The 16890-nt window shown below is 33.2% G+C and overlaps 1 protein-coding gene across 13 annotated transcripts in view; it reads right to left on the reverse strand.

Moving 5' to 3' along the window:
- The window catches only part of nbeab (neurobeachin b), a 294439-nt gene that overhangs the window by 149241 nt on the left and 128308 nt on the right, over positions 1-16890 (reverse strand). For 8 of the 13 annotated variants that reach the window (XM_058799700.1, XM_058799699.1, XM_058799695.1 and 5 more), the window contains 7 exons: positions 16081-16298; positions 15064-15217; positions 13464-13644; positions 11845-11969; positions 11268-11375; positions 9685-9853; positions 6728-7169 (listed from right to left, as the gene is read on the reverse strand). In XM_058799700.1, coding sequence (XP_058655683.1) covers positions 6728-7169; positions 9685-9853; positions 11268-11375; positions 11845-11969; positions 13464-13644; positions 15064-15217; positions 16081-16298 — 1397 coding nt within the window. Of the gene's footprint in view, positions 1-3177; positions 3283-6727; positions 7170-9684; positions 9854-11267; positions 11376-11844; positions 11970-13463; positions 13645-15063; positions 15218-16080; positions 16299-16890 lie in introns of those variants that run through there. The other 5 variants (XM_058799707.1, XM_058799708.1, XM_058799697.1 and 2 more) reach the window with 3 other exon arrangements.

A 16890-nucleotide genomic window follows, 5' to 3' on the forward strand; every position in this document is an offset into this window, starting at 1 on the left:
AGATGCAAATACATGTTACAGTTTAAAAATCTGGGGTCTGTAAGAATTTTTAAAAGAAAGAAAGAAAAAAATGATATTCCTGTGATGGAATAACTTCAGTTTTCAGTGTCACGTGATCCTTCAGAAATCATTCTAATATGCTGATTTGGCATTTAAGAAATATTTATAATTATCAAAGTTGAAAATGTGCTTAATATTTTTGTGGAAAAATGTTTGAGACATTTCAATCAGGATTCTATGAAAACAACAGCATTAATTTGAAATCAAAATCTGCCGTAACATTATAAATGTTTTTACTGTCAATTTTGTCCAATTTAAATTTATTTTAAAAATAATAATAAAATAAAGCATAAATAAATAAATAAAACATTAAACATAAATAATAATAATAATAATAATGATCATTATGATAATAATAATAATAATAATAACCGTAAATAATAATAAAATAAAAGTAATAAATAAATAAAACATTAAACAAATAAATGAATAAATAATAATATAATAATAATAATAATTATTATTATTATTATTATTATCATGATGATGATGATGATAATAATAATAATAATAATAATAATAATAATAATAATAAACGTAAATAATAATAAAATAAAAGAAATAAAACCTTATTGACCCCAGACTTTTGGTTTGGCAGTGTAAAAGTAACAGTTTTGGCCAACAACACACAAAAATTACACTCAAAATCATATTCAGCGCACTTTACACTGAAGAACAGAGTAGTATAACTGAACATACAGCTAACAAGTTGTATGGACTGCTTTTATGTTTTGTTTTTTTTGTTTGTTTTTTTGTGGCATTTGTGAAGCCTGATGCTCAGTAAAATATATGTTTATTTATGGAAAATAGCAGCCAGGACATGCTGTAAAAATAACTCCATTTGTGAACCACAGCAGACAAAATAGTGTGGAACTACATCAATAAATAAATAGTTAACAGTCCATGTTGTATTTAATTGTTTTGTGGAAACACCATTCAAAAGCACTTTATATGAATAATTACTACTAAAAAAAAAATTCTGTAATTGAATTAATATTAAATAAACATATCAGTAATGTGTGTAACATGGACATTCCAATGTTACTGTAGAGTCAACACAAAATTATGAGTCAAATATTAATCCTGAACCTCAGTTTGCAACACTTTCTAGCATAAAGATTTCTACAATATTTATTACTCATAACATGTCGGCTTCTTGAGGGTATTTGACAAGTCGAGTTGATAGTATTAGACTGATAAACAAGCTTCTAATAAAATATGAGCACTCCCCATGAATTATTCAGGAGCTTGTGAATGATGTATGAATTATCCCGCGCATATTTTATTAATAGGATTTTTTAAATTGACTTACTTTGAATAAAGCAGGGATTAATCTCGGGTAGACTATGAATAATGCAAATTGTTTATATGTTTTATTTGAAATGGCTATTAGGATTACACACAGTCTTAGTGCGTAAATGAACATTAATAATAACAATAATCATATGTGTTGGTCTCATATAATGGCAAACTTATGTTGTATCACTCTGTTTATAAGCATACTATCAACTGGCATTGATACGGACTGATGTTTTAAAGTGTTTCCCTTTGGTTTAAATTGACTAAAGCAAGTCCTTCATGGTGGCAGCCCCATCTGCAAACACAGCTTCCTGGTTATTCAATACTAATTGAAAAAATTCACTTTTGGAAAGTCTCAGAAAGACTGTGATGGGCGAGTCGTCCTGATCTCTCCTGTGTTTAAGGCTTTTTTTTTTTTTTTTTGATGCTGTCACTCCCAATCTATTGAGCTTCTGACAGACAATCCAAGGAGCCTGTCCACGTCTGGCAGCTCATTTGGTGGCAGGTGGCAAACAATTAGACACAGCAATTTCAAGGCCGGCAGATGACATTAAAGCATGCGGGAGTGAGTGGTACGACCCGGCGTCTGCGGACGGCCTGTGTGAAAGCATTTCAAAAATAATACACTCTGCCATGGCAACTCATTTCTGCCTGCCATCCTCTATTAGGGTGCTGAGGGGTGAGGACGACAGGAGGGGAGCTAGGGGCGCATTGGGGCGCTTCTGTTTAATCTGTCATCAACGCCCTGGAGACCCTCCCTAATACTCACATCTACACACACACCACCTTTACTAGTCAGCAGGCCCACCTCATCTGTGGCGGTTGCATGCATTACTACGGATCCATTGTTCCTGTGACTCAATATCTAAGCAGGGAGAAGCACATTATTTGGGCCTAGTCTTGCAGGAGACAGAGTTTTAAAGGGATAGTTCACCCAAAAATGAAAATGAATAATGAAAACCATTTAGTCATTCTCCACTTGTTCCAAATCTGTTTGAGTTTCATTTTTCTGCTGAACACAAAAATGATATTTTGAAGAATGTTTATAACCAAACAGTATAACCAAATAGTATTTTTTATATGCATTTATATACATTTATTTTTTTTAAATGTACAATTTTATTTTATTTTTTCCCACCCACCCCAAATTTTTTCCACTCACTCTAAATTTTTTTTCCACCACTATGTATTGACAGCATCCATAAGCATTTTACGTATGAACAACTCAACTACAGATGTAAAAATGGTTACAAATTATTTTAGGTTCATAGAATGTTGAATTTTTGGAATTAATAGATATCACTGTTTAATCGGTCAGATTAATTAAATGTTTTTAAAGCTATCAGTTGACAGTTTCATTTTAGTTCACATTTCTAGTGTCATATTCAACTTGTTTTAAACTTACAACTGTTAAAATATATATATATACCGTATTGTCCCGAATATAAGACGACCCTGATTATAAGACGACCCCCCTTTTTCCAGATGTACCTGTTGGAAAAAGGCTTTTTGAAAACCAAATCTTGTTTTTTTTTCTCTCTCTCTGTAAAACACATTTATTCTTAAATTATTTTCATATTGCATATTTTTCCAATTCTAATTTTTGTTTTGAAAGTATGGTAAATACTGGTAAAATGTACCAACAATGACATTGGAAAATTTTGATATACCATTGAAATAACAGGTAGCCCATCTGAATTATATAACAATTAGGCTATCCAACTCATAGTAGCCTACCAAAATGTTATTATCAGTAGACGTGAAATCTTATTGTAGTCTTCAAATCTGGGTACTGTCTTATGTTTTAAAATCACTTACAGAGGAAGTTTGGTCTCATCAGGCTAACATGACAGTCACGATCATGCTGCTGTAAGCTTTGCTTTTTCATTTGTTTTCATTCGCGATCTTTAAAACACACATTACATTACATATTTCATGACACACTCGTTTTATGCGTTTTTGGCGCCACCTATTGTTGTGGGTGTATTATTGACATGTCAAAGTGTAGACCCTGAATAGAAGATGAACGCATTTTTTCCGATGTATTTCCAAGGAAAAAACATCGTCTTATATTTGGGTCAATACGGTATATATATATATATATATATATATATATATATATATATATATATATATATATATATATATATATATACATACATACAGGTGCTGGTCATATAATTAGAATATCATCAAAAGTTGATTTATTTCACTAATTCCATTCAAAAGTGAAACTTGTATATTATATTCATTCATTACACACAGACTGATATATTTCAAATGTTTATTTCTTTTAATTTTGATGATTAGAGCTTACAGCTCATGAAAGTCAAAAATCAGTATCTCAAAATATTAGAATATTTACATTTGAGTTTGAATAAATGACCATCCCTACAGTATAAATTCTGGGTATCTCTTGTTCTTTGAAACCACAATAATGGGAAGACTGCTGACTTGGCAATGATCCAGAAGACGAACATTGACACCCTCCACAAAGAGGGTAAGTCACAGAAGGTCATTACTGAAAGGTGTGGCTGTTTACAGAGTGCTGTATCAAAGCATATTAAATGCAAAGTTGACTGGAAGGAAGAATTTGGGTAGGAAAAGGTGCACAAGCAACAGGGATGACCGCAAGCTTGAGAATACAGTCAAGCAAAGCCGATTCAAACACTTGGGAGAGCTTCACAAGGAGAGAACTGAAGCTGGAGTCAGTGCATCAAGAGTCACCACGCTCAGGCGTCTTCAGGAAAAGGGCTACCAAGCCACTTCTGAACCAGAGACAACGTCAGAAGCATCTTAACTGGGCTGTGGAGAAAAGAACTGGACTGTTGCTCAGTGGTCCAAAGTCCTCTTTTCAGATGAAAGTAAATTTTACATTTCATTTGGAAATCAAGGTCCCAGAGTCTGAAGGAAGAGTGGAGGCACAGAATCCATGTTGCTTGAAGTCCAGTGTGAAGTTTCCACAGTCAGTGATGGTTTGGGCTGCCATGTCATCTGCTGGTGTTGGTCCACTGTGTTTTCTGATGTCCACAGTCAACGCAGCCATCTACCAGGAAATTTTAGAGCACTTCATGCTTCCTTCTGTTGACAAGCTTTATGGAGATGCTGATTTCATTTTCCAGCAGGACTTGGCACCTGCCCACACTGCCAAAGGTACCAAAAGCTGGTTCAATGACCATAGTGTTACTGTGCTTGATTGGCCAGCAAACTCGCCTGACCTGAACCCCATAGAGAATCTGTGGGGTATTGTCAAGAGGAAGATGAGAGACACCAGACCCAACAATGCAGATGAGCTGAAGGCCACTATCAGAGCAACCTGGGCTCTCATAACACCTGAGCAGTGCCACAGACTGATCGACTCCATGCCACGCCGCATTGCTGCAGTAATTCAGGCAAAAGGAGCCCCAACTAAGTATTGAGTGCTGTACATGCTCATACTTTTCATTTTCATACTTTTCAGTTGGCCAAGATTTCTAAAATCCTTTCTTTGTATTGGTCTTAAGTAATATTCTAATATTTTGAGATACTGATTTTTGACTTTCATGAGCTGTAAGCTCTAATCATCAAAATTAAAAGAAATAAACATTTGAAATATATCAGTCTGTGTGTAATGAATGAATATAATATACAAGTTTCACTTTTGAATGGAATTAGTGAAATAAATCAACTTTTGATGATATTCTAATTATATGACCAGCACCTGTATATATATATATATATATATATATATATATATATATATATATATATTTTTTTTTTTTCATGGGACATAATATATATAATTGTGTAATATACATACACTGTTCATTTTGGTGTATACTGAATATTCAAAGAAACAAAAAATATAATTGCAAAAGTCTGTGAGACCAGTATGAACAAATCATTAAGCATGCTATCCAAGAATCCAAGACAGAGACTTATTAAGCGCATCCAGCTGGAGATAATTTTTAGCCAGAGTGAGCAGGTTATTATATATAAAAAAAAAAAAAAAAAATAAATCTTTTCCATTTACACAATTTCTGTTTACATATGTTGATTTTGGCCAGCCATGAACAGCAACAGCTTTGCAGCGCAACTGAAGACATGTGTTAAGAGCAGAGACAAATCACGCTGAGATTTTATCTGGCCTTGGAATGTAAACACACCACAAAACGCTCAAACACATCTCTGAGACATTTTCAAACACAGCAATTCTTCCTGATAGAAAGTATGGGGAATTTAAAGTGAGTTATAGCTTGCTTATGACCAAGAAAATCATTATGGTCATTCCTCAGGGAAAAGACTAATCCAAGAATTCATCATGGTTTGACTGTGATGTATTGTGTAGTGTTTAAAGGCACGGAAGGGATCGCAAGCACACAGAAAAGGTCACTGTACTTTTAAGGGCTTCATACGTATACATCTGCAGTAAATGGGCTACTGTAGTGCTATTGGTGACAAGAAACATTCAATCACGGTAAAGCCATATGATTTCACACTGGCACCCATGCTGATGTATATTGCTGACACCTAGTGGAGGTTCATATCATTACACTTCACTCACAGCAAAATTCTGTCATTATTTACTCACGTCATGTTGTTTGAAACCTGTGTGACTTTATTTCTTCTGAAAACCACAAAATAAGATATTTTGAAGAATGTTCATAACCAAACACTTTCATTGCCATAGAATGGAAGTCAATGGGAAACGGAATGGTTTGGTTACCAACATTTTCAAAATATCTTATTTTGTGGTTTTCAGAAGAAATAAAGTCACACAGGTTTCAAACAACATGACGTGAGTAAATAATGACAGCATTTTCAATACTGGGTGAACCTTAAAAAGAATATTCCTGGATCACACAAGTAAAGCTCAATTGCAGCTTTTGTAGGATATTTTGTAGGTTTATTATTATAATAAAGTTAAAAAAAAAAAACATTTTTTTTAAAGATGGTGAGGCACTTTCAATGGCTGTAATGGGGACCATTTTTGTGAATGTGAAAATGTGAAGCTTATAATTTTATAAAAAGCACTTACATTAATTCTTCTATTTATACCTATGTATTATTTAAACTGTTTAAATCATTTTTATATTCATTTTAGCGTGTTAGTTGTAAAATTGGATATAAAAAATAGCTTAACAGCTTTTTTCCCGCTGAAATCAGCATATATTTATGTCTTGTGGTTACACTATTGAATCAGTGAGCATGTTACAAGTTTATGAATTGGTCCCAAATCACTTATAAGTGCTTCACTGTCACCTAGATCTTTGCATTATTTAAAGAAAATGAAAGACAAGTAGAAACTAATTATCAACATTATGCCACAAATTCCATCAACCGTACCAAACCCACACTAGTCTGAATTGTGACAATGAGAACACAGTACCTGTCAAAGGAATGGAACTGCATGGGCAACATGGCTTGGGCTTCCCTATTCATGGCCTGATGGTCAGGGTATGGCAGGGTGTCTGGCCCGCTCTCAGTGGTCTCCACAGGAGCAGCTACCAGGCTCTTCAGGATTTCCTTGACATTGATGCCTTTGTTGGACTGGCTGATGCTGGAGATGGATGAGGCGGGTTTGAGGTGATCCACAGTCGAAGGCTCAGTCAAGCTCTCCTGTGACCTGGCCTCTGAGGACAGTGTGCAGAACAGCCCGCTCATGCCGTTCGGACCACCCATGACATGGTCCAGGTCGGCTCCGTTCATCACACTGGACACCTGGTCGTCACCCAGTCCTGAGTCAGAGTGAGGGAGGGATGACTCCTGACGGGACTCCTCCAGCACACTAACGGCATCCCTGCGACTGTCAGAGAGGGCTGATGGGTGCTCTGAGGGACATATATCACAGTACAGAAAATTAATAGAATATAATGGAAATCAGAGATGATCAGACAATGATCACCAGAATTACTACAAGTTTTTTAAAATCATTATTTTATCAAAATTACGACATCACACTCACTCACACACTCAATCAACCAATATATATATCTGTGTGCATATATACACACACACACACACACATATATCTGTGTGTGTACGCACTGTATAGATCTTAATATTATATATATACACTGTACAGATTTTAATGTATGTAATGAGAAAATAATCTGAATTGTGAAAGTGAATATATAGTTACAATAATAAATATGTAATATTTGATATATAATTATACATTTTATATAGCTATAGAAAGCTACAAAGCTAACTTTTTAGCATCATTACTCCAGTCACATGATCCTTCAGAAATCATCTTAATATTCTGATTTGCTGTTCAAAAAACATTTATTACTATTATTGTTTAAAACAGCTGAGTAGAATTTTTTCAAGTTTCTTTGATGAATAGTAAGTTCAGAACAGCATTTATCTGAAATGGAAATCTTTTTTAAGATTATAAATGTCTTTATCATCACTTTTGATTCATTTAAAGCATCCTTGCTAAATAAAAGTATTATTTTCTATAACAAAAAAATAAATAAATTATACTGACTCCAAGCTTTATTTGAATGGTATAGTGTATAATGTTAAAATGCTGATCTTTTCTATTCATCAAAGAATCCTGAAAAAATGTACTCAACTGTTTTAAATGTTGATAATAATAATAATAAATGTTTCTTGAACAGCAAATGAGCATATTAGAATGATTTCTGAAGGATCATGTGACACTGAAGGCTGGAGTAATGATGCTGAAAATGTATCTTTGATCGACAGGAATAAATTACATTTTAAAATCTATTCAAATAGAAAACTGTTGTTTTAAATAGTAAAACTATTTCACAATAGTACTGCTTTTGCTGTATTTTGGATCAAATAATTGCAGGCTTTATGAGCAGAAGAGAATTCTTTAAAAAACATAAAAAATCTTACTATTTAAAAACTTTTGACTGGTAGTGCATATATATATATATGTGACCCTGGACCACAAAACCAGTCTTAAGTGTTAATTTTTAGAAATTGAGATTTATACATCATCTGAAAGCTGAATAAATAAGCTTTCTATTGATGTATGGTTTGTTAGGATCGGACAATATTTGGCCGAGATACAACTATTTGAAAATCTGGAATCTGAGGGTGCAAAAAAATCTAAATATTGAGAAAAACGCCTTTAAAGTTGTTCAAATGAAGTTCTTAGCAATGCATATTACTAATCAAAAATTTAATTTTGATACATTTACGGTAAGAAATTTACAAAATATCTTCATGGAACGTGATCTTTACTTAATATCCTAATGATTTTTGGCATAAAAGAAAAATTTATAATTTTGACCCATACAATGTATTTATGGCTATTGCTACAAATATACCCCAGCGACTTAAGACTGGTTTTGTGATCCAGGGTCACATATATACATGTGTAAGAAAATTTTAAGACAGGTATACATTTCCGATCCAAATATCTTATTCACATGCTGTCTAAGCACAATGACAGTGTTTCTGTCCTTCAAAAATACTTGCTGTCAGACTCCACTTTCATCCAATATAATAAACTCAAGCCCTTGCAGACAAGACCACTCTGTCTCCAATCTCTTGCTTGTCTTTATCCAGTTGTTCTCCAGATGTTGGGCATTTCTCAGTAATATTCATCAACAGCCTTCAGCAAGGTCAGCGGGGCTCGATTCAGCTATAAAGTACGTCTGAATGCTGATTTGGGTGCAGACAATGGCCTGCTACATGCTGTTTGGAAAAATTCCCATCCATGCCTTTCTTCTCTGAAATTTATGAGAGCGACGCAGCGTAGTGCCTCAGCCTCTATGATCCCATTCTCCTCTGGTGGATTGCTTTCCTAATGGGCACTGACAGATGGGGCTGGAAATAGCAGCGCTGCCCCTGCCTCTGCATGCTCGTTCTTCATGGATCTTCTTTCTTTATACTCTTTCTCACTCTCTATTATTTTCACTATACTTTCCCAACAAAACCCAGTCGGAAATAAACACATCTTACATTTCAATTAGCTCTTTGATGCATCCTTCAAACTACTGGACATTCGTCCAATTTTGTGACCGTTTTATAGACAAAGCCAGCAGTGATTTCCTTTAAGAATTCTGTGAGGGATGCATGTTTAATTTCATGCGGGATAATTAGTGAAGCTTATGAATAATAGATGCGGGAGGTGGTGAAGAGAAATGTGTTTGACACCAGCTTGAGATGGACCCTGTGGAGACCTACATTTTTTCCGATATAATTTGTATAGTATGAGACAGAAAAACTACTTGGCTAATGGTATTAGAGGACATTTGTAATGCAAATAAGTAATGCAAATTAAGTTGTTTAGCTTATTGTAAATATATGTCAGTAAGTGGCATTAAGCTGCGCCAACAAATATAAGATTAGCCACTACAATACCTGTGCTGGTGGGGGAATTTATATCATGCCGAATCCCTCTTCCTGATTGGCTGATAGACCTGACCGTCTCCCGCTGGGGTTCCAGGATGTCCCGGTACTTCGACACCATCAGCACCGAGATAAAATAGACAACAGCGAGAGCCAGGAACTGGGCCTGCTTACTGTCATCCTGTGGAGCACAACACAAAAGCATGAAGAAGGGTACGAAGAAGAGTCAACATTAGACTAAAACATGTCACACTACGCAGAAATGCTACTCTGAACTGACTCAGTGCACTGTTTCAACAAAGACTTACAGAGGAACATTTAAAAAAAAGCAATAAATAAACAAAATAATAATAAATGATGAATGAAAGAATGAATATTAAAAAAAATATATCTGGAATTAAAATTTAATATTAATCTAGAAAAATAATTTTACTTAAAATAAAATAATGTAAAATAAAATAAAATTGTATTATATATATATACTGCTGGGCAATTAATTGCGATTAATTGCATCCAAGATAAAAGTTTTGTGTTCATAATATATGCGTGTGTACTGTTTATATTTATTATGTATATATAAATACACACACATCCATGTATATATTTAAGAAAAATGTTATGTTTATATATTAAATATATTTTTATGTAATACAAATTGTATATATTTATATTCATATATGTAAATATTTTCAAAATATAATATAATATAATATAATATAATATAATATAATATGATATAATATAATATAAAGTTCTAAACGAAAAACAAGCAAATAAACATTTTGATAAAATGAATAATTTAAATGCTACATTAATATTTAATATTTCAAGGTATTTGATCATTAAAGCAAATCTGTAATACTGATTATGTAAACAAAAAAAAAACTTATATGTCTTTATACAGTATACACATAATAAATATACACAGTAAACACACATATATTATATAAACAAAAATTTTATTTTGGATTTGATTAATCGCAATTAATTGTTGCCCAGCACTAATTATATATAAATATATTACTTATATAAGTACTACATAATATAAGTTCTAAAGAAAACGAAGCAAAGAAACAATATATATATATATATATATATATATATATATGAAGAGTTTATTTGCAAAAACAGATAACTCAAAAATCATGTTTTTTATTATGTTATTATGTTTTTATTGTGATCTATTGTCTTAGCTGTTAGCTGTATTTTGTAGTTATTTTAACCTAATCAAAATAACCCAACTGCAGTTTGATTGAGATTAATTGGAATGCACAATAAAAAACATGTTTTTGAAAATTGTTAAAAACTGAGTTTTGCAAATGAACTCTTCATATTATATATATATATATATATATATATATATATATATATATATATATATATATATATATATATATATATATATATATATATATATATTCATATTCTGCCTTTGATTAAAGTATACAAGATGCTTTTGGGCCCATATACAAATATACAGTATGTGTGTACACCTACATGTTTACACGGTCTACAGTGTGTACATTTAAACATGGGGAGATACACATACACACTTTCTTCAAAGGGCATTTGAGGACAGTTTGACATTAACTCACAACATCGCGAAAGACAGCAGCTCGCAGACGGTTGATGTCCACGTCTTGCAGAAGTCGGTCCGGGTCCTTAATTGGAGAAACATTACTTGGAAAATTTTCTATGGTGTTCTAAGGCAAGAAAAGCAGACATTTTAAACAGACGCTTAACACTTTAATTTAATTTAACAGTTGTCACACTGCAGATCTCATTTACACATTCACACCATACTCACAGCACCAAATCACACATAACGTGACAATGTTATATTGTGTGGAAAAACAAATGTGGCAAAACACCACATACTGTACTGTCACTCTTTAACAAAGACGGCTTGAACACAGAGTAGACTCCATGTTAAATTTCATAATACATCTATAAAAAAGTAAAGTAAAAGTAAAAAAGTATAAAATCTTAAAACTATTTAATTGTGTAGTAAATTACATAAATTTCAAGTTTTATTTATATTACATAATTTATAGATATCACTAATTTTGTACAAAACACCTGCAACAAGAAAAGCCTAATTGCAAAGTGAGATTACAGAAATTGTGTTTAGTGTTGGATGCAGTGTAACAGAGTGTGTAGTAAAGTGGGTACCTTGCTGGCCATGGAAACACTTTGCAGGCCCTCCTGAGACTTACTGGAAGACAAGGTGGACCTCAGACTTCGGTCCCTCTGACGCTGACGGCACTCTAAACAGTTCCTCACAGCCACACAACATACTGATAAAGAGAGAAAGAAAGAACACAAAATATAATAGTAAAAGGGTGGACAAAGAAGGATGGAGGAGGAAAATCATACATTTAAATAAACTAATTGTAAATAAACTATACAAAACTGAATAATTTGATTCTGGGTGCTGATTGATCAATATAGTGTCCCAATATATGGTCTCCCTGAATTATAGTGACAACCCTGCTTGTATCTTATTGCTTAAATGCATAATATAATATAATATAATATTTAAAGTTATTTTTATTGCGATAGGACAGTAGAGAGAAGACAGGAAATAACTGGGAGGAGAGAGGGGAGCGTGATCGGCAAAGGAGCCAGAGACGAGAATTGAACTCGGGTCGCCGTGAGCACAGTTGCGCTATATGTGGACGCACTAACCACAAAGCTATTGGTGCCAACAGAGTATAGTATAGTATAGTATAGTATAGTATAGTATAGTATAGTATAATTAATATAAAATAAAATAAAATAAAGTTCTAAAGGAAAAACATGCAAAGAAACATTATGATAATATTTCAAGGTCTTTGATCGTAAAAGCAAATCTTTGGAAACTGTTAAACTTTTAAAATTGATAAACTGACTGTAGAAAAAAGGTCAAACTTGGTTGGATGAGTGTTTTGGAAACTTATGTCTTAACATAAAAACTTAAACTTAAATTTTTTTTTATAATATAATATAAAGTTCTAAACGAAAAACAAGCAAATAAACATTTTGATAAAATGAATAATTTAAATGCTACATTAATATTTAATAAGTCAAAGTTGGCTGGAAGAGTGTTTTGGAAACATATAACATAACATAACATAAAACATAACAAAACATAACATAACATAACATAACATAACATAACATAACATAACATAACATAACATAACATAATATAATATATAAAGTTCTAAAGGAAAAACAAGCAATTAAACTTTTTGATAGAATTAATCATTTAAATTTTACATTAATATTTAATATTTCAAGGTCTGTGATCGTAAAAGCAAATCTGTAATATTGATGTAAACCAAAAAAAACAACAACTTTGCTTATAGCATAGAAGATTAAAAACAAAAAAACAAACAAAAACTTCTGAAACTGATAAACTGACTGTAGTAAAAAAAAGTCAAAGTTGGCTGGAAGAGTGTTTTGGAAACTTATGCAGAACATTTTTTTAATAATATAATAAATATAAAATAAAATAAAATAAAATAAGGATAATATTTGGAAGCTTATGCAGAACATTTTCTTTTTATAATATAATAATATAATATATGGTCTAAAAGAAAATCAAGAGAAAAAAAACAAAATACTTCCTTTTTAATATACAAGAGTATCGAAAAACAAGATTAAAATATTTAAACTGACTAAAAAAGAAAGTCAGAAAGTTGGTTGGAAGAGTCTAAAGACATTCAGCATAAAGAAAATGTATGTTTTCTTTCCTTAAAATGTGTCTTGACATTCGCACACACACATACACACACACACACACACACCTAGTCTGAGGCACTGTCGCATCAGTCCACCTGAGGACATGTTTTTCTCAGCTTCAATCTCACTGAAGTTGAGTGAGCTCGCAAAGACCAGCACATCGACCATGGCCATCAGCCGGGTCAGAAAGATCACGGCCGTCTCAGACGACATGCCCTGCGTCGCCTCGATGCCTTCCATTTCAGTCTGACACAGACACACACAATAATCAAGAACACAAAGGATACTGTCTGATGTCACAATAAGTCTGTTAAAACATTGTGTTATAACACTGATCACTCATTATCTTCAGTACAAAAGTGGAACATTCAGGCTGAGAATGAGGCGTACTGGGTAAAATGTGACAATACAGCACATCCCGCGAAACAGGATGAGATGGGTTTTGGCAGATGCTTTCTAGGATGCAGGATTGCCATTGGCAGACAATTTTTATTTTGAGATGTGGTGCACTGAAATGTAACATTTGAGAGTTTTAATATGAGAAAAATGAGTTCAACCACTGTACCACTTTGAGTACCACTCAAAATGTTAAGGTCAGTAAGATTTCTGTGTTTTTGAAAGATGTTTTTTCTTTTATGTTCCCCTAGGCTGCAATTACTTCATCAAAAACACATTAAATATTGTATTATTGTGACATATTATTACCATTTAATATAACTGTTTTCTATTTTAATATAATTTAAAATATAAATTATTCCTGTGATAGCTTACATTTTCAACAACCATACTCCAGTCTTCTGTGTCACAGTGCTCAAGAAACATTTCTTTTTATAATCAATGTTGAAATATATTTTTCTTTTATTTCTATGTAGATAATGATACCTTTGTTTTAGGATAGAAATAGAATAAAATAGAAAAATAATATAAAATTCCAAAGAACAGCATTTGTTTAAAATAGAAATAACTTTGTAGCATTATAAATATAATATATATAAAATATATATAAAAATAATACTTTTATAAAACATTAAATTATAATATAATATAATATAATATTTTTAAAAACTTACTGACCCCAAACTTTTGAACAATATGTGAAAAAAAAAAAAAAAGTAAAATATAGAAAATTGTATGTAAAATCCAATTAGCCCAACTCTGTGAGAACTAGCACTGATTTGTAATATGTAAGTGCATTAAAACAAAAATTAGCAATTAAAAACAAAAAGAAACCTCAACCTTTGACTGAACCCTTAATGGAAAGTAGCTACCGTGAACTAAGTTTTTAATAGTCAGTATATCCATTTCTTGTATTTAAAAAAAGGAAGAAATAAAAAAAATGTTTATTTACGTATAACTCTTAAGGGATATGAGAAAGTACGACATCCATGAGTGAGACAAAATGGAAATGAACCTCAAAACATTCCAAATATACTAATGTCTTGGTACTAACCTTGGCATTCTTTGCATAAACAAATAAATAAAGTAAAAGAGAAAAACGTAGTTAAAATACACTCAACAGTAAATAATGTACATAAAATTAGGTAAGCTAAGGTATCAGCATCATCCCTGAGGCATTCTGTTAATGTTTCTATTTGAAGTGCTTGGCTTGCAGTGATCTATGATGACCACAGGATGGAAGTATTGTCAAATGTCTGGCGCACTCACAGAGGGAGAGGTGGCGGCGGACAGCAGGGGAAGGATTCCTCCACAGGCGATGATGATGTTATCCACCATCTGAGAGATCAGGTGAATGGTGTTGTGCACAAAGATTATGTTCTCATTGCTGTTGACAAAGTCCATGATGGATTTTGTTGAATGACTGTGAGGGGCAAGAGTAAGAGAAAGACAAAAACAAAGATAAAAAGATTTACATCGCATTTGAAAATTAGATTGCGCTAGGACCTTGTTTTTGTTTGTGTCAAATTAAAGGGATACTCCACCCCAAAATGAAAATTGTGTCATTAATCACTTACCCCCATGTCGTTCCAAATCCGTAAAAGCTTCGTTCGTCCTCGGAACACAATTTAAAATATTTTGGATGACAACCGGGAGGCTTGTGACTGTCCCATTGACTGCCGAGTAAATTACACTGTCAAGGCTCAGAAAAGTATCAACCAAAATAGTCCATCTGCCATCAGTGGTTCAATCTGAATTTTATGAAGCAATGAGAATACTTTTTGTACGCAAAGAAAATAAAAATAACGACATTTATTCAACAATTCGTCTCCTCTCTGTCTCTCTGTGTCAGCGTAACGTCATTTTGGAGAGCATCCGATGCACGCAAAGTACGTACGCTATTCTCTGTCATCAGTAACGCATGGATACGCTGTTTCTGTTCAGATCAAAACGTAAATAAACGTACAATACGTATCCATGCGTTACTGATGACAGAGAATAGCGTACGTACTCTAATAGCGTATGGCAGATGGACTATTTTGGCGATGTTTTTTATACTTTTCTGTGCCTTGACAGTGTAATTTACTCGGCAGTCAATGGGACAGTTGCAAGCCTCCCGGTTGTCATCCAAAATATCTTAAATTGTGTTCCGAGGACGAACGAAGCTTTTACGGGTTTGGAACGACATGGGGGTAAGTGATTAATGACAAAATTTTCATTTTGGGGTGAAGTATCCCTTTAAGTATGACATCTACTCCACAGTCAGAGTACATTGTAGCCACTGACCTTCTCCAAACGTGTACGTCTGCTTCTAGGGCAAAGAGCAGATCTGTAAGTAAACGCTGGTGCATTGGGGACCACTTGAACTCTGGGATACGGAACATGGTGGTGCGGGGACCGGGACTGAACTGTCGACGCTGCTCTTCTGTCATCGGCATGCCTCTGAAACCCAGATCTACTCGCAGATCTCTATCCAGATGACTACCAGAACAACCGTGCAAACTCTGAAAGCAAAGAAATGTTTTTAATACCCAAAGCTGACGCACTTAAAACACAATGCACCCTTAGAAAATGTATATGGCATTGTTTTCGAGAGGTGTAGTAAAAAAGCGGTTGTGTAAAATGTGCAGTGGCATGGAGGTGATATTGTGTTCGTTCTTGCAAAAAAAAAAAAAAAAACCCTACAGAAAAACCTTCATGCTGGGAGCATCTTTAAAGACTTATATTTTCTTAAAAGCCAGCTGTAAGCTGAAGGTATGACATTTCTTGAGGCAAGTTTTTGCCAAGCTGCAGAATGCATCTTCCTCTAGGGTCTTCGATATATCACACAACACCTCAGAAGCAAGTAAAAATGTCAAAGAAGGAACCCTCTTAAATTTGAATGTTTTTAAAACAAATTGTGTCCTTCAAACTACAGAAAATCCCAATATCATCATATTTTTGTAAAATAAAAAGGTGACATAAAAACAGCAATGGCATACATTTCAACGAGTCACCCGCATATAATTAAGATATTTTAACTTAAATGCTGAACAGTGTTTTCAGAACATTTTCATAAATGTAAGGTCAATTTATTAATTACTTTACTTTATTTTT

This window comes from Onychostoma macrolepis, chromosome 15 (genome assembly GCF_012432095.1).
Source record: "Onychostoma macrolepis isolate SWU-2019 chromosome 15, ASM1243209v1, whole genome shotgun sequence".
Classification (NCBI taxonomy): domain Eukaryota; kingdom Metazoa; phylum Chordata; class Actinopteri; order Cypriniformes; family Cyprinidae; genus Onychostoma; species Onychostoma macrolepis.